The 24,744-nt window shown below is 41.7% G+C and overlaps 2 protein-coding genes across 4 annotated transcripts; both read left to right on the top strand.

Moving 5' to 3' along the window:
• The first annotated feature begins 504 nt into the window (after positions 1-504).
• Positions 505-11,635, top strand: LOC117053498 (C-X-C chemokine receptor type 1-like). Of its 2 annotated transcripts, none has more exons than XM_033161274.1 (2): positions 505-550; positions 10,511-11,635. In XM_033161274.1, exon 2 carries the CDS (start codon positions 10,532-10,534, stop codon positions 11,621-11,623), a length of 1,092 nt encoding a protein of 363 aa, XP_033017165.1. In that variant the 5' UTR covers positions 505-550; positions 10,511-10,531; the 3' UTR covers positions 11,624-11,635. The 2 variants fall into 2 exon arrangements, with proteins under 2 accessions (XP_033017165.1, XP_033017154.1); XM_033161263.1 differs by lacking the exon at positions 505-550 and adding an exon at positions 6,372-6,407.
• LOC117053499 (C-X-C chemokine receptor type 1-like) lies at positions 515-23,206 on the top strand. Of its 2 annotated transcripts, none has more exons than XM_033161301.1 (2): positions 515-550; positions 21,997-23,206. In XM_033161301.1, exon 2 carries the CDS (start codon positions 22,012-22,014, stop codon positions 23,098-23,100), a length of 1,089 nt encoding a protein of 362 aa, XP_033017192.1. In that variant the 5' UTR covers positions 515-550; positions 21,997-22,011; the 3' UTR covers positions 23,101-23,206. The 2 variants fall into 2 exon arrangements, with proteins under 2 accessions (XP_033017192.1, XP_033017181.1); XM_033161290.1 differs by lacking the exon at positions 515-550 and adding an exon at positions 18,542-18,622.
• The last annotated feature ends 1,538 nt before the right edge of the window (positions 23,207-24,744 follow it).

Below are 24,744 nucleotides of genomic sequence, written 5' to 3' on the forward strand. Positions count from 1 at the left end.
TACGGCAGAGGGGGAGCTGATGCTGCAGTTCTCTTTACACATACTTATTTACTTGGGAGTAAGTCTTATTTAAATCAATAGGACTTCCTTAAGAAGAGCCCTGCTGCATCAGACCAAAAATTCACCCAGGCCACTATCCTTTCCAACAATAGTCAGCAAGGTGCTCCTGCAAAGGACACATGGAGGCAACATGGGAGATGTACTGTTGCCTTCATCCCTGCTTGATTGTGGTCTTTCCAGAGGCATTTGGTGGACCACTTCCCAGTATCCACAGTCTTTGCCCCTAGCACAAGTGTAGCCAACATGATGCCCTTCAGATGTTGTGTACTACATCTCCCATCATCCCTGATTCTTAACTGAGGCCAAAGCCATGGTCTATTTCCCCCCTCCCCATCACCCACAATACCCAATGAGTGAGAATCTTCTGTCCATCTTCTCTGTTTAGCCTGTCATCTGTGTGAGGGTGAAAGAGGATCTGTTTTTCTTTTGTTTCTTGAGTGCAGGGCAGAGGACAGAGGAAGAGCTCTTCACACAAGTTTCTGTGACTGAGGTAAGAAGGCAAAACCCCTTTTCTTGCTTGCTTTTGTTGTAAAACCAGGGTACAGAGAGCAGAAAATAATACTTTTCCCAATTCTGGAGGCATGTGTTGAAATTGCAATCTATATAGTTCTCCTTTGATTTGATTTTGGGGGGTGCAAATTTAAAAATGCTCTGTGTGTGCTTGTTCTTTGATTTAAATATGGAGCTGCAGATAGAAAATGCCCTCTCACAGTTTTTGTTTGGAGTGGGGTGGGGGTGGGGTTGCATTTAAGTTTCAAGCTGTGTGTTTAAAAATGCTGTGATGAAACTAAAATTCATGCCCACTTCAGCCTCGGAAATTTGTCCAGAATGGATGATGGCTCTTGGACTAAAGGAGATTTCCCACCTCTCCTATGCATGCTGCATTGAATTCAGCTACATCCTACTCAGAGTAAACCATTGAAATTTATGAACCTAAGTTAATCATGTGAATGGGACTAACACTGAGTACCACCTGCTTATACCAGAATACTGTATATGTGTGTTAATAATGATAAGAGGAAGGGAAAAATAATTTTGTGGGGGTTCTGTTGGATTGTGAGGGTGGATACTTGGAGAGAGAGAAAGGCTTTTACTTTTATTTTTTTTAAAAACAACAACAATAATTGCTTGTGGGACTGGTAGATTTGGCTGAAACTTGAATGGCAGGTGCCTGGACAGAGAAGAGCTAAAAATAATATTATTGGGGCAGGAAGGGCAATTCTTGAAGTTTGTTGAAATGGAGGGGTGGTGGCTGTTCTCCTGTAGAGACACTTATCCTAGAATGTGTTAATAATGATGGTGGTAATCACTGATAAATATGTCTTTGCATATGAAGAGGATGATGTTATAGGGTTGGGAGTCAGGTGCCCATGGTTTTAAATTTGTAAGATTGGAGTCTGTCTGCCAAAATGGTCAAACCAGCCTTTCAGGTGGGGGGATGTGCTTAAAATGTTTGGTGTGAGCACAGTTCCATAACCATTCATAACCTTACTGCCAAGGTGGCAATTTATTTTTGTTCTTACTAAATTCTCTTCAGATGCAACACTTGTTTGTAAATTGCAGGTTCCCCAAACAGTGTTACTGGTATGCTTTTGGTCTAGAAATTTAATTCAATACAAACCCGGAAGGAGCGGAACTAGATCAAACCAGAGTTCCTTGAAAGTTTGTTAAGATAATGATGATAGGCTTGGCAAACCAATTAAGATTATACTGAGTTAGGGCAGTGCAAATAAAAAAAAAGAAATAAATTTAATTTAATCTAAAGTTTTAAAACATCACAACAGAGACTGTTTAATTTTTGTTCAACATTGACATAGGACTGAGTTAATGAATACATGATCTTGATGGGTTGCTTTTCCTCATACCATGAGGTCAACAGCATAAGAAGGAAGCAATCAATGAATATCCTTTGTATTTTTTGAGTGTTTTTGCCCATTATTGAAAATGTGGTTCATGGATGGCCTAACCTGGAACATTTGAAGCCAACTACATTTCAAGTCACCCAACTTTTTATGGGGAGAAGCTTCTGTTATAGGTCAGGAAATACAGCAGCCACAGTATGTTGGAAGCTTCCTTTTTGACCTGCTGAACTCCATGTGTGTATCTTCCCTTGCCCAGGGGGTGAGGGTAGTGTGCTATTTGGTGGTGGGTAAGATCAGCCTTTCCCATCTCAGTGATTTGCATTTTATGAGACATTGTTATATGAGCTGAGAGTCTTTCTGATCCCTATTAAAACAATTATGTGGTTCTACCTGTCAGCAGGACTTCAGTTACCCAATGTATCTAAAAGGCAAGAGACACCCCCAAAGCTAACAGGAGGGGCCAGAAGGACAATATTTGCTCTCTCTGTGTGAAAACATTCACAGAAAAACAAATCAAGTTTTATGAAAGCAGAAAGAGGCTTTTGGGAACAACTCCTAAGAACATTATTTGCAAGTCAAGCATGGCCAAGATGGGCAAACCCCAAATAAAGGAGCAGGGCCTTTCCTGACTGGGAATTCAACTCAGGGCATGATGGCAATACAGTCTTCAAGGGTCACCAGGCAGAAAGGTGATGGAGAAGCCAGGCTCTACACCTGGTTTCTCAGCATTTAAAGCAACACTACTCAGCTGGAGCTGGAGCAGAAGTCACGATCAGTCAGAAGCCATGTTTCTGAAGCATTCTTTCCCAAGCAGGTGCTTTCCAGATGTTTTTGACTACAGCTCCCATCAGCCCCTGCCAGTTGGCTGATGGGAGTTGTAGTCCAAAACATCTGGAGGGCACTAGGTTGTAAAAGGCTGCTGTAAAGGGTGTGATTGTGAAACAGAATTCGTAGAGGATACGTGCATTTTTGGCCAAGATCCACAATTGCAACAGAAATCACATAAACTGGCTAGCCAGCCTGATAGTGAGGTGTGAAAAGATCAAGTATAATCTTTGTAGCAAAAACAACACAAGTCTTGCGGCACCAAAGGCTAATATATTTATTATGGCATCAGCTTTTGTTTACCAGTGGTCATACCCACAAATATATGCACACACAGAGTACAGTGGTATCTCGGGTTACAGATGCTTCAGGTTACAGACTCCGCTAACCCAGAAACAGTACCTCAGGTTAAGAACTTTGCTTCAGGATGAGAACAGAAATCAAGCGGCGGTGGCGCGGCGGCAGTGGGAGGCCACATTAGCTAAAGTGGTACCTCAGGTTAAGAACAGTTTCAGGTTAAGAATCATAGAATCATAGAGTTGGAAGAGACCACAAGGGCCATCCAGTCGAACCCCCTGCCAAGCAGGAAACACCATCAAAGCATTCCTGACGGATGGCTGTCAAGCCTCTGCTTAAAGACCTCCAAAGAAGGAGACTCCACCACACTCCTTGGCAGCAAATTCCACTGCCGAACAGCTCTCACTTTCAGGAAGTTCTTCCTAATGTTTAGGTGGAATCTTCTTTCTTGTAGTTTGAATCCATTGCTCCGTGTCCAGAATGAATTAAGTTCTTAACCCGAGGTACCACTGTATTAGTTTTTTATTTAAAAACTGGTAAACAGCGTAGCCAAATGGTTTGTTGTTGTTGTTGTTCAGTCGTTCAGTCGTGTCCGACTCTTCGTGACCCCATGGACCAGAGCACGCCAGGCACACCTATCCTTTACTGCCTCCCGCAGTTTGGCCAAACTCATGTTAGTAGCTTCGAGAACACTGTCCAACAATCTCATCCTCTGTCGTCCCCTTCTCCTTGTGCCCTCCATCTTTCCCTGGATATGGAATAACTGATTGGTTCAAAAATGGGAAAGGAGTACGACAAGGCTGTGCATTGTCTCCCTGCTTAATTAACTTATATGCAGAATTCATCATGCGAAAGGCTGGGCTGGATGAATCCCAAACCGGAATTAAGATTGCCGGAAAAAATATCAACAACCTCAGATATGCTGATGATACAACCTTGATGGCAGAAAGTGAGGAGGAATTGAAGAACCTTTTAATGAGGGTGAAAGAGGAAAGCGCAAAATATGGTCTGAAGCTCAACATCAAAAAAACTAAGATCATGGCCACTGGTCCCATCACCTCCTGGCAAATAGAAGGGGAAGAAATGGAGGCAGTGAGAGATTTCACTTTCTTGGGTTCCATGATCACTGCAGATGGTGACAGCAGTCACGAAATTAGAAGACGCCTGCTTCTTGGGAGAAAAGCAATGACAAACCTAGACAGCATCTTAAAAAGCAAAGACATCACCTTGCCGACAAAGGTCCGTATAGTTAAAGCTATGGTTTTCCCAGTAGTAATGTACGGAAGTGAGAGCTGGACCATCAAGAAGGCTGATCGCCGAAGAATTGATGCTTTTGAATTATGGTGCTGGAGGAGACTCTTGAGAGTCCCATGGACTGCAAGAAGATCAAACCTATCCATTCTCAAGGAAATCGGCCCTGAGTGCTCACTAGAAGGACAGATCCTGAAGTTGAGGCTCCAGTACTTTGGCCACCTCATGAGAAGAGAAGACTCCCTGGAAAAGACCCTGATGTTGGGAAAGATGGAGGGCACAAGGAGAAGGGGACGACAGACAAATGGTTATCAAATACCAAAAAACTCAATACATGACCATTCTATTTATGTAAAACTTAAATATATATAGAATATATATATTCTAAAATATATAGAGACTGAAATCCTCAGGTGTCAGAGAAGGTTATTTATGTACACAACAAACTGTGGCCCATGTTTTGTTAGCCCAAAAATGGAAAGTGAGCGAGGTCCCAACTAAAGAAGAATGGCAACTTAAGTTGACAGAATATGCACAACTTGCAGATTTAACATATAGAACAAGAGAGCAAGAAGAATATACGTTTAAAGAAGATTGGAAAACCTTTGTTGAGTATAAACTGAGTACATGGAAAATATGGAATATATTGAGTATATGGAAAATAACTGTGTACAGCTGAAAACAATGGCAGCATTAAGATAAATTCAACAGAGTAAATAATTCTTGATGGATGTAATAGTGGAAAACCGATTGGAATGGTTATTGTAAAATATGCAAGGGTGTAAGATATGCAAAATGGACCATGGAAAGAGAAGACGGGAAGTCATTGGATATTTTAAAGTTTGTAAAATGTTTATTTGAAATTGTAAAACAGAAAATTTAATAAAAAATTATAAAAAATTGAAAGTCCCATTGTTTTTGTTTGATGAGCATCACCTAAGCCTAATATCCCTGCACCAGCTAAAAATTGCCAGAAATCATTCACATTTGAAGTAGCTTCTCTAAAACATCCAAACTTTCTGCTTCATAGTCAAGCAATAGTTCCCTCTGCTGGGGAGTTGTAAGGAGAGCATCAAGGGACACATTATTTTCTGCATGCCAGTCAGGCAGCTAGGATGGCAAAATATTATTTGGGGAAATCTTTAAATTGCTTTCCCTCTTCCTGTCAGTGATTGCAGCTCTGATGTTGTTTCATAGCCCTTTATGTGGAGAACGATTTGTGGGCAGAAATTGTGTATACTGATGGATGCTGTGTTGGTCCAGACTCAATTGTGTGTACTGATGGATGCTGTGTTGGCCCAGACACTGAAAAGTGTGCATGCACACGAAAGCTCACACCAAGAACAAACTTAGTTGGTCTCCAAGGTGCTACTGGAAGGAATTTTTTATTTTATTTTGTTTTGGTCCAGACTGTCACTACTTGGAGATGAGGTTCAGTCACATACAGTACTTCAAAATTAAGGATGGACTAATATACTTGATTGGGAGGTTTTGAGCAAAAAAACCTTCTGCCCCAAATATCAATTTTTTGCAATTAAGGAAAGTGATGGGGAGATGCCCTGGAACGTGTGGGAAACCACTTGCATTGACACATCATCTAACTTCCTTGGAAACACATCATCTGAATTCCCCACAAACAAATCAAGAAACAAAGAAAGCAACAAATAGGTAATCTGTGAGTGCCTTCACTCAGGCTTGTCACTCACATGTCATCTCATAGAAATAATTACTCTTGTTTTCTGGGACAGAATTCGGAAATAACTATATAAACCATTGATGAGTTTCTGCACTATATCAGACAGAACATCTTGATCTTTGATCTGCAAGGAAGGAGCTGCGAACTAGTAACCAAGTTCAGCATCGTGTTGGGGTAATCAAAGTGAAGGAACTGAATGAGCCATCTACTAGTATACCTCTCACAGTTGGAGCTGTTTCCTGTTATAGTCATCCACAGCCTATTCCTCCTCACCCAGCTTCTTAAGTAATATAAAGGAGGACTTGGTGTGCTTTCTGGAGGGAAGTTTTGCAAAGGCCAGTTCCTCCTAGAAACACGAACTTTCAGCATCACATTTTTTTTTTTGTGCTCTCAAGACAATTCTCTAAAGCAGGCAGGTAAGTGGATGGCTCTGCCTAACTCTGCATGGGATTGAGGTTGAAGATAAGAATGATGATAAGGACAATATATTAATATATTGGGAACAATGCATTGATAGGCAAGACTTGGTATTCCAGAGTGCTAAAGTTCTACATAAATGTCTAACAGGCTAGAAAATAAATGTTAAGCTGCTGTAGCACTTTGATGGTGTGAGTCTCATTGTTCATCATAATGATTTTATCTGCCTTGTATTGCGATGCCAGTCGGCAGACTCAAATCTTACTAAATGTTATTTTGAACAGCATATTAAATTATACCAGTCTAAAACCCATTTTACATGTGATATCACAGCACTGATCATAGTTTATCTTGCAACTGAGCATACAGTATTTCCAATTTTAAATAATAATCTGAAACAAAATACACACAGATGTCAAATACTGTGCAATACTGGATTTCAATATTAATGTTGTATTGTAATTGTTGTAGCCCATCCTGGGACTTTACAGTGAAGGGCAGGCAATAGTAATAATAATAATAATAATAATAATAATAATAATAATAATAATAATACAGTAATTGATAATTTTGAATCCAGAGTGATGCACTTGATAATTAACATCAGACGTCTCTGATGTGGGGTAGATTGAGATCACAGATCTGATACTGATACAGAATGACTTCTGAGAGGGGAAGGCTGTTTAGAGAAGGATCCTGCAACTGGTGATGATATATAGACAGAATTATCAGCAGCAATTGCAACAATTATTTACTACAGCTGTTGCTCCTACAGCACTCTCAATACCTTGCTTTTCATAAGTCAAAAAGACAGCAGCTGCACCTCTGCATGAGTGTCCTTGTGAATTTTCTAGTGATTTGCATTACAGAGATAGGCATTGCAATGTTCCACACAATTAACTCTTTGGAGCATTCAAACTCAGTGATGCACACTGAACTCTCATGTAGCGATTGTGCTGGATTCCACTGGACTAGCTAGCAGAGCAAAAGGGAGTTTATACTGTCAGTCCATAGAAACATCTAATCACAACAGGAATCTATTTCAGTGGAAGCTCCCAAGACAGACAATTTATGTTTCCTACCAAGATGTCCAAATTTATATTGTACTCAAATCCACAACATAATTTATAAATCATACAAAAAATAAGAATATTGGGGAATGTCACTATAGGTTGACTTTTCTTTGCACTTAAATGAGTCAGCCTGGATTTTGATTATCCATTGAAAGGAGTAATCTCTCCAGTATTGGCTGTTTCCCAGCATTAAATCACAGAACAAAGGCCAGTGCAGGAAAATATTTATGCATGAAGCATGAAGTTTTCAGCTACATTGGGTATTAATGCAGACCTCAGAAATGAGACTTGCATGGCAGACCTTCTAAAGCAAACATGCTGTGCATCTTGGGAAAGAGGTGTGCTCACACTTCCTATTGCAAGAACAGCTAAAGCAACCAAGTTATTGGCACAGATTTCTCCACATTGCCATAAAGGTGAAACTTCACCCATTTAGTTTTGCTACACAGACATATCCTCTCCACAGGAAGAGAGCAAAATTGCATGTGTGTATGCAGTGGTTATGACAGATGTTTCGAAGTTATCACATAAAAATAAACACTTGATCTGTTTTCACATATGTTGGTGTGCAGTATATACCAGATGTAGCCAATGTGGTGCTCTGCAGATAATGCTGGACTACAACGCCCATCATCTCTGACCATTGGCCATGCTGGCTGGGGCTGATGAGAAATGGAGTCAAAGGCCAAAGAAGAGCATTATGTTGGCTTGCCCTGGTGTACACAGATAACAATTTCCCCACCACGGGTAGGTTCCTATTGCAAAGGGAATGAGGTGGTCCTCACAGTAGAAAGATGGTTGTTACTTTTGGGCAGGATTCAATTACGTACTGGCAAATTCAAGTTGCACATTATGATTCATCAGGAGGCCTTGCACAATAAACCAACTTCTCAAAATGATCTGATTTCTGTGATAAGGAAAGTGACAAGAAAAAAAATCCCAGAAAGAGTTGAAGCAATGTCATCTCGCTTTGCTGCAAATGAATTGGGAATGAATGGCCTGGCATTCAAGCTGCATAGCTGGGATCTCTCTAGACTCTAGCTACCATATCTATGTTGCCATAAAGTTCCGCTTTTGTATGGAAGGAAGCCTGGTTAGTTGCATCAAATCAATGCAATTTATTGGAAAAGGCAGCCAAGTATATATTCTCATACCTAAGTGAGGTGGCACCTCAGGCTGGGGCCAAATGTCTCTCTGGACATTATAGAAAATTCTTTCCAGTAGCACCTTAGAGACCAACTGAGTTTGTTCTTGGTATGAGCTTTCGTGTGCATGCACACTTCTTCAGATACACTGAAACAGAAGTCACCAGATCCTTAAATATAGTGAGGGAGTGGGGAGGGGTATTACTCAGAGGGTGGTGGGAATGGGTGATCAGCTGATAGGTGTGGAAAACCTGTTGACGACTCTTAACGGCTGCAATTAGTCTTGCAGGGAAAGGCAAGGGACATTGACACTTTCCCCAGGCCACACTCTTTTCCAGTCCACACTACTTATCCCCAAGCTGCACCCTCAGCAGTTTTCCTTTGTGCCTTTCCTCAAATGCCTTTTCCCGGCTGGAAGATGGGCTTGAGCTGCAATAATACCTCTTGCACCCCTGGACAGGGGACAGAGAGATGCATGAGAGATTATGTGGAAACCTCTGACATTCCCTATGTAAAGGTAAGAGTTACACCTGCTGCTTCACTCACATTTTCCTCCTGTCCTGTCCATCACCAGTGAGCCAGTCATGCCCTTTCCCAAAATCTCTGTGCCATTTCCTCTTCACCCCATTTTCCACCGCACCCCCCAAAATAGTCCCCAGCAGAGAATTAAAGTCGCAAAATATGCAACAAAGTGAAGGGTGGATATATATATAGGCGGTTAGACCTTTAAAGTATGCCCTTCCAAGTGAATTACAACATGTCCCCTTAAAAAAATTATTTCCAAAGTCTCCCTCTTTCCCCAGCAGAGGAAAATACCAAACATTTGGTAGGTTAAAAATGATTTACTTACAAACTCTCCAAAGGTCAGATTCATGTGCCTTTTCATACACCAATCAGAAAAGTTGCACAGGCAGTAAAACGGAGCTTAGTTACAAAGTGATAAAATTTCCTAAATCCTTACCAAGAGGTTGGTAAAAGCCATGAGGCTGAGCTGCAGTAACCAGCTCAAACCTCCTTACATGCTTAGTTCACAGGTAGACTAAGGCTAACAAAGACTTGACTGCCCATTTCCTCCCAACTTAAGGGGAAGTGGCATAGCTAAGTCTGACTGGGCAATGTACTCTATGGTATTAACCCCTTCATGAATTAATCAGACTTAAGTATTTGGGGTGTGTGAGGCTGGTTATCTTATGTTCTCCTTAACATGAGAACTGTGGGAGATTATTGACTGGGAATTCAATATTATCAATGGACTACCTTGCAGGCATGCTGTAAGTCTCCTGATATAAGAATCAGAGATGCAAGATGTATATTTTTTTTAAATAATGTTTCAGGGTTTCACTTTTAGTTGCATTTAACCTCTTAGATAGAATGAATGCAGGGAAAGGTTTGATTTCTGTGTGAGGTTCCTGTGGGTCTGCATTCTACAACCTTATGCTCTCTAAGCCATAAACACGAAACCCTGTCTAGCCCTCAGAGTGGCACAAATGGCCCTCTAGGATGTTATTCTAAGTTTATCATGAATTAGCCCCAGAGTGTATAACCAGCTATCCTTGAATTTTCCTGGGAGAAAGGAGAAGTAAGGGAAGTGAGATAAAGGAAGGAATGGCAATAACCTGATGAAGGCCTGGTTGCCAGGGCAAAGGTGAAAGAAATGTGACATTTTAGACCAATGGCCTGGGCACATTTAGGCCACTCCAAGGTGATTGTGGGGGTTAAGATACCAATATGGAGCCATGTGTGTTTTACATGTGTGTGAGCTGTAACATTCTGAAGCATTTTGAAAACGACAATCGTAAATTTGATCCATGTATAACAGATACATAACCTCTTGATCTTAATGAACTTGTTCATGTGTCTGTTTTGGCTTCAAACTCTACACAGGTCCACAGCAAGACCTCAAGGATGGCAAATACATTTGTGTTCTCTGATTTGGATCTTTTGGACCTAAATCTAGACTCTAATTACAGTGACTACTACGGCACTTTCAACCCTAACAGCGTAGCAGAAAAAGCACCCTGCGGAATCAATGTTATACCACCTGTGTTCAAGTACCTAGTGGCACTCATCTATGGCCTGACATGCCTTCTGAGCCTGGTAGGAAACTCCCTGGTGGTTCTGGTGATTGCCTACAGCAAAGGAAACCGTTCTGTCACTGATGTGTATCTTCTGAACCTCGCCATTGCTGATCTCCTCTTTGCACTCACCTTGCCTTTCTGGGCTGTAGACAGAGCACATGAATGGATCTTTGGCACTCCCATGTGCAAAATCTTGTCACTCCTGAAGGAAGTCAACTTCTACAGTGGCATCCTCCTGCTGGCCTGTATCAGCATGGATCGCTACCTGGCAATAGTTCATGCTACTCGAGCAGTCACTCAGAAGAGGAGCTGGGTCAGATTTGTATGTGTTGGCGTCTGGCTGTTCTCCTTCCTCCTCTCCCTTCCTGTAATTATATTCCATGAGGCTTTCTTGCCAACTGAGAAGATGAAATGGGTTTGTTATGAAAATATTGGATGGAATCAAACATCTGAAATGAGGGTGAAACTGAGAATCCTGCCACAAACGTTTGGCTTCATTCTTCCCTTGATCATCATGCTCTTCTGCTATGGTGTGACGGTACACAGACTCTACCAGACCAAGAACAGTCAAAAAAAGAAGGCCATGAAAGTCATCTTGGCTGTGGTGCTGGTCTTCCTGGTCTGTTGGCTGCCTTACAATATTTCTCTGCTTGCTGATACCTTGATGAGGATGGCAGCTATTGGTGAAAGCTGTGGCCGCCAGCGCAGCATTAATGCAGCCCTTTCAGGTACTGAAATCCTGGGATTTTCCCACAGCTGCATAAACCCCATCATATATGCCTTCATAGGGCAGAAGTTCCGGAACAACTTCCTCAAGATCCTGGTCACAAGAGGCCTCATCAGCAAAGAAGCCTTGACTCGGTTTAAAAAGGTTTCCTCCTTCTCATCCACCTCTGGCATCACCTCTACAACTCTTTAATAGGCTGGGGGGCGGGGGGCGGGAGGAAAGGACCACTCAATACAGAGTATGTCCAGCCACTGTAACAATAAAGGACTTTGTAGGCTTCAAGAATCAGGTTCAATAAGATGATACCACTGGAATGCTAAAAAAAAAAAAAGCGCTGTTTTCGCCAATATTATTGGAGATTCAGCAGTGTTATTATAGAGTTCTTTATAAACAATGTCCAAATCTCCTGTTCTCTTACCACCATTCTGTCTAAAGTAGAATGCTGTGACAAAACTTTGAGTGGATGTAGCCATCATTTTTATATGTGGTTAAGTAAAAATGTGATATATAGAGAGTAGGCAAACTACATTCCCTTTCTTCCTTTAAGTCATTATTTTATAGATCTGTCTTTAGTATACTTTAAATTGAACATATTTATACATCTTGATAGAAATATGTTTCTGCTGTAAACTGCAGTGCTATGCTTAAAGTCAGGAACGGACCCTCTAGCAAATGCTTTAAACGCATCCTTTGGCACAAAGAGTCCTGTTTCTACACTCACATTAATTAGAAAACAGATGTTTATGTTTTTTAACACTTTATGGTAACCCTTAATCTTGTAACAAAAAATAATTTGAATTCTGTTTTTTTCTTTCTGTGCAACTGTTCTTCATACTATGCTAAAATTAAATATCGATTTCTGTTCTAATTTTTAAACACCTTTGAAAAGATTTGTATGCTGCCAAGCTTTTGCTGGCAATATAGAAAATATCCTTCCATAATACTTATTTGACCTCTGGTTTTAATTTTTCATATGGTTTTTATCACGTGGTTTTATGTATGATTGTTGTAAACTGCCCTTTTTCTGAACAGAGGTTTATACATATATTTTTAAATAAGTAAATAAATAAATAAAAATCTGAGATAACTATGCTTCCACTTCTGCCAGACTGATATAACTGTATATGTCAGAAAGGTAGCCCTGCACTGCAAGCAGTATTGTATGCTGTTGTTATGTTTTCTTATGAACTCTTTTTTTTTTTTTATAAGAATTTATTGGTTTTACAACAAACAACATACAAATATAACACCCACATTAACCCACCCCCAGCTAGAAATAAACAAATACACAAATACCCTGTTTCTCCTAAAATAAGACATGGCCATAAAATAAGCCATAGCAGGATTTCTATGCATTTGCGAAATATAAGACCTTCCCCAAAAATAAGCCATACCCCGAAAATAAGCCATAGTGACGTGGTACCTCCCATTAAAACAGCCTGGAGAGGCGTGGCTATGCAGCGTACCGATGCGACACGGTTAAAATAAGACATCCCCTGAAAATAAGCCATACTGTGTTTTGTTGAGCGAAAAAAAATATAAGACGGTGTCTTATTTTAGGAGAAACACGGTACCAATAATTCTTCTTATGCTGTAAAAAAAAAAATTTCTTGGTCGAATCTTGGTACAGACTTCCCCTGCCTTTTCACCTTCGGTTCCAATCCCAAATATTACTTTCATAACATCTTATACCATCTTAATCTTAAAGATCCAAATATCTAAAAATTAAAATCAAAAGCTTCCTTTTAACAAATCTTGTTTCATAATAAACAATATTTTCCCATTCTTAACTTAACATAGATCAGATCATGTTATAACTTAATATTAATTCCATACAAGATTCTGGTTCTTATCAACTTATTTTCAAAATAAATCATAACAAATATCTTCATTCACTATAACTGCTGTTAGTAACAAAAATTTAGAATACCTCTTTTCTTTCTCTAAAAACTTAAAGTCTTGACACACCGGTTTCAGGTTACCATAATGCAATCTTTTCCTTTATACCTTAATTTCATTCACCCTATCCCCCTTCTGTCCATTTTCTTTGGTCGTCTTGCTCCAGAGCTGCTCCTCGAAGTGTCCTTTTTCTTTACATAACCACAGATCCAGACTAGGTCCAAAGTAGTCCTTGCATAGAACATCAGGGTGCGCACCTTTTCCCCCAGCCTCTCCGGTTCATCATCACATTCTTCTTCTATTTGTAGATATAAACATAAAGTTCTCACCTTCACTCCCAAGCTCTCACCTCGGGAGTTAGTTATAACAATTTTCTCCGTCCTGGGTCTGCCACCCCCAAGGGACGATCCATTACTCCGGAGTAGCCATACCTTTTCATCCTGTTGTTCAATCAGTCCCTTCAGTTCTGTGCCAAGGCTCTCCTCCAATGCAGCCATTTCCTGTACAGTCTCCTCTGTGGGATATAACTTTTTTGACATATGACAGTTCAATATCTCCAATTTTCGGTTGAGCAGTTCCAGTCTCAATAAAATAGTCCTTTCTTCATGGGTCATTTCACAGTTCGTAACCAAGTCAAAAACAAAGCCGAGCATGGCAGAAGCAGGCATAGGTATCAAATTACAGTTTCGGTTCTCAGACTTCTCCATCTTGCCAGTAACTTTCCATTCAGTCAAAGTCTTTCACGGCCATTTTCCCCGAATCCAGGGTGCAAGAGCCAAAAATTTTAAAAAGAGATACTGTCCACCAGTTTAGTCCCCAAAGGGGAAAACCATAAGTCTCACTTATCAAATTTTAAATACTTTGTTGCCATCGCTGTAACAGCAGTCTCTTAAGCTGGTTATTTTCTATCTCGCGAAGGGAAAGAGGCAGGCTCCCTTTCCAAATGTCCCCCAGGTCGTCAACAAGGCACAAAAACAAGTCCGATCCAATACTCACGACACCGGGATTCTTAAACTCCAACTTTGACAGGTAGAACGTTAACGCACATCGCGGGGGCAACCGCCGCTTCGCGTCCCGGTTGGGGCTTGTCCCCTGAAGCCCGGCTCCGTTTTTCCCTTCACCCCCACTCCCCCTTTACAGGGGGAGCGAGGGAAGGGGACGGAGCCATAGTGGGCATAGCCGGGGAGCCCAGGGTGCGGGACGCTCTTCCCGCACCCTATCGGAGCCCCGCTTAGCGGTAGCGGGGCTCCAACCCCCGGGACGGGCTGGGTCGCCTCGCAGCCGAGGCAACCCACGACCGCTCCGCCATTGCGTCGCCGCCGGAAGTCATGTTTTCTTATGAACTCTTAAATGTATTTTCTTTGTTGTTGTTTTCTGAACAAGCAATAATGCCTTGTGGCATCCGAAAGAATAAAAAAATGCATAATGGCATAAGCGAAGGGGTGTGTGTGTGGATACAGGGAGGTCAGAAGGAAATTAAATGCATACAGTATGGAATGGCAATTGCATTATTGGCAGTGACTTTTCACAAGAGTAGTCCCCAACAAGCATACGCTGTATTAGCAGGTGAGAAAAAATGACCCCCTCATTTCAGCTGGATGCAGGAACACTAAAGTTTCTATTTTAATTTCTAACTAGTGACGTATTTGCACATTTGTTAGACTTCATGTGTTCTATTTGAATGACTTGCTCTCAGTGCCTGTAGTTGATACGTAATGTGTCATGCTTAATGACATCACTATGACCTGCCTCTGTGTGTCAGGGGTTGGACTGAGGAGAAATGATAGGGGCTGCCCCCCTTCTTCTGAACCTTCCCAGGAACAGGAGGACAGTATAGATTTAGAACAGTGGTTTGCAGAGGTCATAGTTCAGAGGCTACAGAGGGGAGAAGCTGTCAGGAAATGGCCTACTCACAAGTGGGACCCTGGCAGAGACACATGCCTGACTGGCATGGTCTCTTCCTCCTGGGCGATCATTCGGGAGCTTCTTAAGCATTCCTCAGCCCAAACATCACTGTAACTGATGTTAGAAGACATCAGCACGCTCACGGATCCACAGAGGTTTGCTCAGCTTGTGTGACAGACCACAGCAACTCAGCATGTAGGCTAATCTACTTTATTTACATATAAAACACACACGGAGAACTCCATCATGGCTCCCTGTCTCTCTAGTATCAGATAGTAAAGAAAAAGAACAAAGGACAACAGTCCCACTTTAGGGAACACAGTAAGACAAACATCCTGTCTACATCACATCCCACTTCCCACTCTGTGGAATGAAAACACCGTCATGTGATAGACAACAATCCCATGGCTGCACACGGGAAATGAATCTCCCAACAGAAGCTGCACACGGGAAATGAATCTCCCAACAGAAGCTGGGAAATATTGGGAGAGGAACAGCAGGAAGAAGAAACACCAGGGGAGAGACAGCTGACAGACTCAGTGTCTTTGGAGAGCATTCCTGACCTCCCCCCCAACCTAGGACCAGACAAGCATTGAGGATAGTGGAACAGAAAGCTCAGAGGCAGAAAGCTCAGATTAGCCAACACAAGGGTGACGTAGAATAGGAGAGATGGAGGGGGTTGGACTTTACTCAGAGCAACGCCATTATCTTAGGGAGACTGCATTCCTTCGTGTCTCTCAGTGAATTGTGGAATAAATTACTTGGTAAGAACTCCTCTTGTTTATCTGCTTCTTGGCTGCCACCATGGGAGGGATCAGATTTCCTAAAGCCTGACACTGTGGCATCACCGGGGCCCTTAGGTCTCAGATCTGGGCCCTGAAACCCCAGGGTCTGGGGTGCTCCTGACCTGGTAAATCCACATGTAAATACCTTACAAGGAAATGAGGACGAATGCAAGATGAATGCTCATTGTTGCATAATGACCCAACAAGCAAGTCAGAATGAATGCTCAACAAAGACCCCTCTGAGACATCCCTTTTATTGGGCATTCATGATGATTTGATGGTATCGAGATGGTTATATGCAAGCCTGCTTTCAGCACCATTCACACTGGCAAACGTTTTGGGGCAGTTATACAGCTTTGTTTCCTTTAAATTTATTTTTATTGAAACTTTTCGGCATGGAATACAATAAAAGAAAGATTAAGCTAAATAAAAATGTAAAAAAAAAATCAACAAAAAAGAAAAGGGAAAGAAGAAGAAAATACAAAGCCCTCTATCAGAGGTAGATCTTGTCTCACATAAAAGGGGGTGGACCCTCCCAGCTCTCACCTGGGAGCTTCCCTTTCCCAAACCTCGCACCCTGAGAGACACTTCCCTGTCTCTCACGCAGGGTTTTTCACCTTCCATCCATCACCTTCTTGTATGTGCCCTCATTAACCCATAGTAGAGGACCTCAAAAAACAAAACAAAAGCAAAAGTCAAGTGGATAGAAAAAGAAAGAGAAAGAGAAAACACAAGAAGTAAAGCTCATGAAAAATAAAAGGAAAGAGAGCAACGAGAAGGAAATAAATTGGACTTCTGATTCTCTGTCTGTCAATTATGTATATAAACATTATTCGGCGTTCAGAATAGTATCCAGCTGTATTCCAAGATAATACAGTACGACTCTGCTCATCAATCTGCTAGGCAGTATTTTTCCAATCTTCAACCCCAGGTATCTCATGCATTTCCCTTTCCACACAAAATGTCCAAAAGGGGCTCCTCAATTGTTATTACATATTGCTAAAAGTCAAGAATAGTCTTCCTCCAGTCCAGTATAATGACTTTATCTCCAAGAAATCCCAACATCCATTATTAGAATAATCCATAATTTCCAACGGATGCAGGTGCCATAGCTTTCCGCCTGTAACTTTTTGTAGCAGAATTCTGCAGTTCTTTTGTTTCACTTTTGTTACACTATAGCATAAGAGTGCCCCTCCAGATGGCAATAATGTAGTAACTTTGGGGAAGTGTCACAGAACAACTAATAAAGTGGAATGATGTGTTGACAGTCTGGTATAAAACCACTACTATTGCACAGTTATTGTGTCACTGACAGGCTGAAGAATATTAGGGAGCTGGGTATGTTTAGCCTGGAGAAGAGAAGGTTAAGGGGTGATATGATAGCCATGTTCAAATATATAAAAGGATGTCATATACAGGAGGAAGAAAGGTTGTTTTCTGCTGCTCCAGAGAAGCGGACACGGGGCAATGGATTCAAACCACTAGAAAGAAGATTCCCCCTAAACATTAGGAAGAACTTCCTGACAGTAAGAGCTGTTCGACAGTGGAATTTGCTGCCAAGGAGTGTGGTGGAGTCTCCTTCTTTGGAGGTCTTTAAGTGGAGGCTTGACAGCCATCTGTCAGGAATGCTTTGATGGTGTTTCCTGCTTGGCAGGGGGTTGGACTGGATGGCCCTTGTGGTCTCTTCCAACTCTATGATTCTATGATTCTATACCTATGAGAAAACACCAGTTAGGAGTTGTTGGTGTGTGTGTGTGTGTGTGTGTGTGTGTGTGTGTGTGTGTGCTTGCCGATAATCTAACCTCTGTGTAAGCTTTGTGCAAGCAAGTCTGAATAAATGAGTAGCTCATTGGCATGAGCCCTAAGTCACTATAATTTGTTTTTACATTTAGAGAGTGAGGTTGAGAGATAAAGGCAGTGGTGGACAAGTCTCCAGGCTTTACATCAATCTGTGTTTCTCCTGCACAGCCCTGGTTCTCAGATGTGGATCTCACAAATCCTGTTGTGTAACACCAAGAATTTGCACTACATGGTTGCAGTAGGATTTTGTGGATAGGCACTTAGCCATAATTTGATGGGAGGTTGGTAAACGTGATTTATGTAGGGTTTACTCCTTATCCTTTTCTTCTCCCAAAAATTTCCCACAAGGCAGTAGAGGTTTAGGAACAGGGTATTCCTTCTCCTAGATGAGCTACCTACCTAGGTTGACAAGCCCTATCTGCCCCTCACTTCCCTCTACAGCACTTGCAAAAACCGCCTTCTTGACCAATGGGCCCACTATTGGTCTCATTCGCTCAATCCACCACAGCCTGTCTTCACATACAGGGGAAGTCTGCAGGTAATGTCCTGTGAACTAGTATTATGTTGGGATAATCAAAGGAAGGAACTGAGTGAGCCACCTACTAGTATACCTCTCACAGTTGGAGCTGTTTCCCGTTATAGTCACCCACAGACCATTCCTCACCCCGCCTCTTAGGTAATGTAACGAAGGGTTTGATGTGCTCTGGGGAGGGAAGTTTTGCAAAGGCCAGTTCCTCCTAGAAAACACGAACTTTCAGCACCACACGTTGGTGTCCTCAAGACGATTCCCTAAAGCAGGCAGGTAAGTGGATGACTCTGCCTAACTCTGCATAGGATTGAGGTTGAGGATGAGAATGATGATAAGGACAATACATTAATATATTGGGAACAATGCATTGATAGGCAAGACTTGGTATTCCAGAGTGCTAAAGTTCTAGATAAATGTCTAACAAGCTAGATGATAAAAGTTAAGTTGCTGTAGCATTTTGATGGTGAGATCCTCACTGTTCATTATGATGATTGTATTCACCTTGTATTGTGATGCCAGTTGGCAGACTCGGACCTTACTAAAAAAATTTTTTTGCAGAATATTAAACCATACCTTCCTAAAACCCTTTTTGCATGTGATATTATAGCACCTCATAATTTATCATTGAACTGAGAGCATACTCCCAACCTTAAATAATAATTGGAAACAAAACACAAACTCAGTTGTCTAATACTGTGTGCTACTGTGTGTTTAAATATTAGTGTTGTGTTATAATTGTTGTAGCCCATCCTGGGACTTCGGGATGAAAGGCAGGCAAAATAATAATAATAATTAATAATAATAATAATAATAGATAATTTTTAATACAAAGTGATGCACCTGATACTGAATTGCTGCCGTCTTTGATGTGGGGTAGATGGTTACAAGCAGATCACATATTTGGAACTACCGGTAATACAGAATGACTTCTGAGGTGGAACAGCTATCTAGAGAAGGATCCTGCAAGTGATGATGAGCTATAGACAGTATCATCGTTTTCAACAATTACAACAACTATTTACTACAGCTGTTGCTGCTACCCCTCATAAACCAAAAAGATAGGTTCCTGGCCTCAGAGAGCTTACAGCATAAATTTTGACTGGGAAAACCAGGGAAAGGTGAAGGGGGAAAGATGCTGCTCTTATATTCTTGAAGGGAGCAGCTATAGTACACACATCACACTCACACACCCCGAAAGTAAAGCTGCCTCCACAGGTGAGCACCTGTTTATACAGGAAATCATTGTCAGGTATCCAACAGCAGCTGCACCTCTGCATGAGTCTCCTTATGCATTTTCTCGGACTTTGTGATTACACAGACTGGCATTGCAATGTTCCACGCAATTTTTCCAGCATGCATCAGGGATGCAGACCAAACTGTCATGCATTGCCTGGCTATGTAGCAATTATGGGGTATTCCACCGGACCAGCGAGCAAAAGGGAGTTTACAGTATCAGCCCAGAGAAGCATTTAATCGCAACAGGAGGCTATCCCAGTGGCAGCTTCTGAGCCAAATCATTTCGGTTCAATCCCATGTTACAGCAGCATTTTAGAAACAGGATGTCCAAATCCACGTTGAACTCGTCATCACCAGACTAATTTTACAAATCATATGAAAGATAAGAATACCAGGAAATGTCATTATAGGTTGATAATTTTTTTTGCACATAAATGGGTCAATCTGGATTTTGAATACTGGTATACAACTGAAAGGAGTCATCTCTCCAGTGTTGGTTGTTTCCTAGCCTTAAAGCAGAGAACAAAGGTCCGTGTAGGAAAAACTTTATGCATTGGGTATTAATGCAGACCTCAGGAATGAGACTTGCATGGCAGACCTTCTAAAGCAAACATGCTGTGCATCTTGGGAAAGAGGTGTGCTCACACTTCCTATTGCAAGAACAGCAAAAGCAACCAAGTTATTGGCACAGATTTCCCCACATTGCCGTAAAGGTGAAACTTCACCCATGTAGTTTTGCTACACAGACATATCCTCTCCACAGGAAGAGAGCAAAACAGCACGTGTGTATGTTTCGCAGTGGTTATGACAGATGTTTCGAAGTTATCTCATAAGAATAAACACTTGATCTGTTTTCACATATGATGGTGTGCAGTATATACCAGATGTAGCCAATGTGGTGCTCTGCAGATTATGCTGGACTACAATGCCCATCATCCCTGACCATTGGGAAATGAGGAATGGAGCAAATGGGAGATGAAGTCCAAGATAAAAGGAGAACACCATGCTGCCTACCTCTGGTGTACACAGATATCAAATTCTTCACCACATGTATTTTAGCCTCATAAAAGGAAAACATTGCTCCAGCGCTATTTTTCTAGAAAAAAATGTTCTGGAACTCACCATGAGTGCCTCCTTTCTTCTCTTATAATGGCGCCCACCTGAAAGGTGCCAGAACTGAATTCCGGCAAGTTCTAGCTGAAAAAAGCCCTGGTTGGTCCTCAGAATAGACAATAGACCCCTCCAGACAGTTGCTATTTTAGGGAGAGACTCAATCACGTACTGGCAAATTCATGTTGTGCCATTTTTGCCTTTTTGTTACAGTATAAGGAAAATGACAGGGGAAAGCACCATAAAGCTTAGGAGCAATGAAGCTTTGAATGCTCAGTAAACAGGTCATATGGAAGCACCCAATATTTCCCAAATAACCCCCCCTGTTGCATTATTTATTTATTTTTTGGCTGCTTTAGTACCTATGTGAGCCCTTGTTGTGTGCAGGAATCACAGATATCCGTGATGGATTACACGCTTAAAAAAAATAAGCACAATAAACACTAACAGAAATGAAAGGAAGGGGTATAACTAAAACTAGAAAAAAAACTTAAAAGAGTTTTGAAAAGGAGGTGCAACTCTCTTGGGAACAGAATATGCTTTTAATAATTAAATTATGTCTCTGCTGCTGCAATCTATGGCCTCTGTGGAATGATATAAAACCCAGTCTTTGTTTTCATTAGGAAAAGTAGGAGAAATGGCCATGCATTCAACCTGCATAGTTGGAATCTGTCTGGAATTGACCTATCATATCTACGTTGTCAGAAAGTTCTTGTGTGGAAAGAAGCCTGGTTGGTTTTATCAAATCAATGCAATTTTTTTGTTTGTGGAAAAGGCAGCCACTTATATGTTCTCACACACCAGCGATGGGGAACCTCCTCTTGTGAGAGTCACCTGTTACCCCCAAGAGCTCAGGACCAAAAATGGAGCATCCTGATTTTGAACAGTGAGCTATTGGAGGGTATGGATAGAAAAAAGTAGATCTTTTCCCTCAGTGATCTCTCCTTGAATCAATCTGAAGACAATTCCACTCCTGCCCCAAAGCAAACTCTTGTCACTTGTGGCAGAGTTTTCTGCACGCAGCACAGTATAACATGGATTCCAAGGGCTACTTCGTTTAGCAACAGGTTTTGAATGGTAGCAGGAAATGGAATTGTTAGATGAGTACCATGTTCCTTTTAGCTCTACTGTTTGGTTCTTGTGTAACATTGACTGATATGCAGGACTTAACACGCAGTAGTTTTAACTTCTTTGTTAAAATGTTTGAGCATTTTGAGAATGGTTAAACTTAGATTGGGTCGATGTATAACAGATATAGAACGCCTTGATCTTAATGAACTTGTTCTTCTGTCTCTACACAGACCCAGAGCAACACAATGGCAAAGTCAGTTCTGTTTTCTGAGCTGGATTTTTCGGACCTATATGATAATTACAGTGACTACTCCGGCACCTTTGACCCTAACAGTATAGGAGCAGCAGCAGCACCTTGCAGAATTAATATTACACCAGATGTTTTCAAGTACCTAGTGGCCTTCATCTATGGTCTCACATGCTTTCTGAGCTTGGTGGGGAACTCCCTGGTGGTTCTGGTGATTGCCTACAACAAAGGAAACCGTTCTGCCACAGATGTGTATCTTCTGAACCTCGCCATTGCTGATCTCCTCTTTGCACTTAGTTTGCCATTCTGGGCTGTAGAAAGAGTGCATGAATGGATCTTTGGCACTCCCATGTGCAAAATCCTGTCACTCCTGAAGGAAGTCAACTTCTACAGTGGCATCCTCCTGCTGGCCTGTATCAGCATGGATCGCTACCTGGCAATAGTTCATGCTACTCGAGCAGTCACTCAGAAGAGGAGCTGGGTCAAATTTGTCTGCGTTGGCATCTGGCTGTTCTCCTTCCTCTTCTCCCTTCCTGGGATTATCTTCCGTGTGGCTTACCTACCACCTGATTTCTACAAGTGTGTTTGTTATGAAAATATTGAAGGGAATCAGACATCTGAAATTAGGGTGAAACTGAGAGTCTTGCCACAAACGTTTGGCTTCTTTCTTCCCTTGATCATCATGCTCTTCTGCTATGGTGTGACAGTATACAGACTCTACCAGACTAATAACAGTCAAAGAAAGAAGGCCATGAAAGTCATCTTGGCTGTGGTGCTGGTTTTCCTGGTCTGTTGGCTGCCCTACAATATCACTCTGCTTCTTGATACGTTAATGAGGTCTGGAGCTATTGGTGAAACCTGTGACCTTCGCAACAGCATCGATGCAGCCCTTTCGGGTACTGAAATCCTGGGATTTTCTCACAGCTGCATAAACCCCATTATATATGCCTTCATAGGGCAGAAGTTCCGGAACAACTTCCTCAAGATCCTGGTCACAAGAGGCCTCATCAGCAAAGAAGCCTTGACTCGGTTCAGAAGGGGTTCCTCCTTCTCATCCACCTCTGGCATCACCTCTACAACTCTGTAATAGCCAGCCATGTTTGTAAGGAGGTCTTAGTAGGCTTCAAGAGTCAGACTGACTAAAGTGATACCACTGAGATGCTTTAAAAAACCTGTATACCTTCGGGTATAGGGTGGTGTAGAAATAATCAAATAAAAGAAAAGAAAAATAATCTGCTAGTATTAGCTTAGATTCAGCAGTGATGATTGATGACACAAAACATCCCTGCATGCTTGTCACAAAAGCAAATATGTCTATTTTCCTTCCAGAAAGTTTTTGTGATTCAAATAATCTGAACATTTGCACATCAGGTATTGTACACCCAGAAACATGTATAATGTTCTCAAGTGGAATTCTGTGCATTAAAACCGAGATGGCTACCAGTTTATGTCCAGTGCAGATACAGTTCTTTGATAAATGATAGCCAAACAATATCCTATTCTTCCATAGCCATTCTGTCTGAAGTAGAATCCTGTGACAAAATTATGGGTGGATTTATATGCTTAAGAAAAAATAAGATATATGGAGAGAAAACAAACTTAATTTTAATTCTATCTTGAATTCATTTTTAATTATTCTTTTATAGATCTTTCTTTTGTTTACTTTAAAATGAATTTGTTAATACATCTTGATAGAAATATGATTTTGCTGTAAATTTGCCTGTGGAGCTATGATTAAGTCAATGCAATGGAGAGAGGGTGGTAATAAGGGAAAATGCACACAATGGCCTTTAGGGAAAAGGCCCGTCTCCATAATTTTTACCTGGGGTCTCACATTTCCCTAATAGTTAGGGTATGTTCCCATTACTGCTTAATCCAAATCCAGTGTTTCCACTGCTAGTTTTTGAAGCTGCATTCACACGTTATTTACAATTAATATTAATTCTGTAGTTTCTTGACATACTGCTGTTTTCTGCAGTTCTCCCAAAACATTTGCTGTGTTTTAAGCTGCTAATGTGAACATACCATGAATTAAGGAACAGGATGCATTGATCTGATTGCCACAATTCATTTGTGTCAAGGTAGGTTCATTGTGCACTGTTTCCGCACACATCCAGAGCCAGTTTCAGGGACTGGGCAGAGGAAGAGGACACTGGAAAGGGCGGGGTGATGTCAGGGGCTGGGCAGAGGAGGAGGAGTGGTGGAGACCCCCTCCCCATCCTGACCCTTCCAGGGAGGAGGAAGACTGTGGTTTGCGGGAGGTCACAGCTCAGAGGTAGATGAGGAGAAAAGTTGGGAAATAATGGGAGAGGAGGAGCAGGCACAGCTGGAGCAGCAGCTGGCTGACACGTTGTCACTAGAAAGCATTCCAGACCCACCATCTCCCAGAACCTAGCGAGCCTTAAAAGTAGGAGAGGAAAGAGCTCGAAGACAGAGGGCACTTAGTGGCACACATAGAGGAGATGGTGATGACGACGAATGGAGATTCACTCAGGACAACACCATTACCCAAGAGGCTGGATTCTGTAGCCTCTCTCTGTAAAGTTTGAAATAAAAAAGGACTGTCTTTCCTTGTCTTTATAATTTCCTGGGCAACCAGCTGAGAGCTGCTGACTGCACCCTGACAGCCAGAAATGGAGAACTGATGGCCTAGTGTGAGCTTCAAACTGTCTACATGGCTGTTGATGCAGGATATCTCAGGGATAAAGTATCGCCCCTCTGCCTTTGCCTA

This window comes from Lacerta agilis, chromosome 1 (genome assembly GCF_009819535.1).
Source record: "Lacerta agilis isolate rLacAgi1 chromosome 1, rLacAgi1.pri, whole genome shotgun sequence".
In the NCBI taxonomy this organism is placed as follows: Eukaryota; Metazoa; Chordata; class Lepidosauria; order Squamata; family Lacertidae; genus Lacerta; species Lacerta agilis.

Bases quoted from the DNA above. Each gene is read 5' to 3' on its own strand.
- LOC117053498 (XM_033161274.1), top strand. From the start codon at position 10,532: ATGGCAAATACATTTGTGTTCTCTGATTTGGATCTTTTGGACCTAAAT.
- LOC117053499 (XM_033161301.1), top strand. From the start codon at position 22,012: ATGGCAAAGTCAGTTCTGTTTTCTGAGCTGGATTTTTCGGACCTATAT.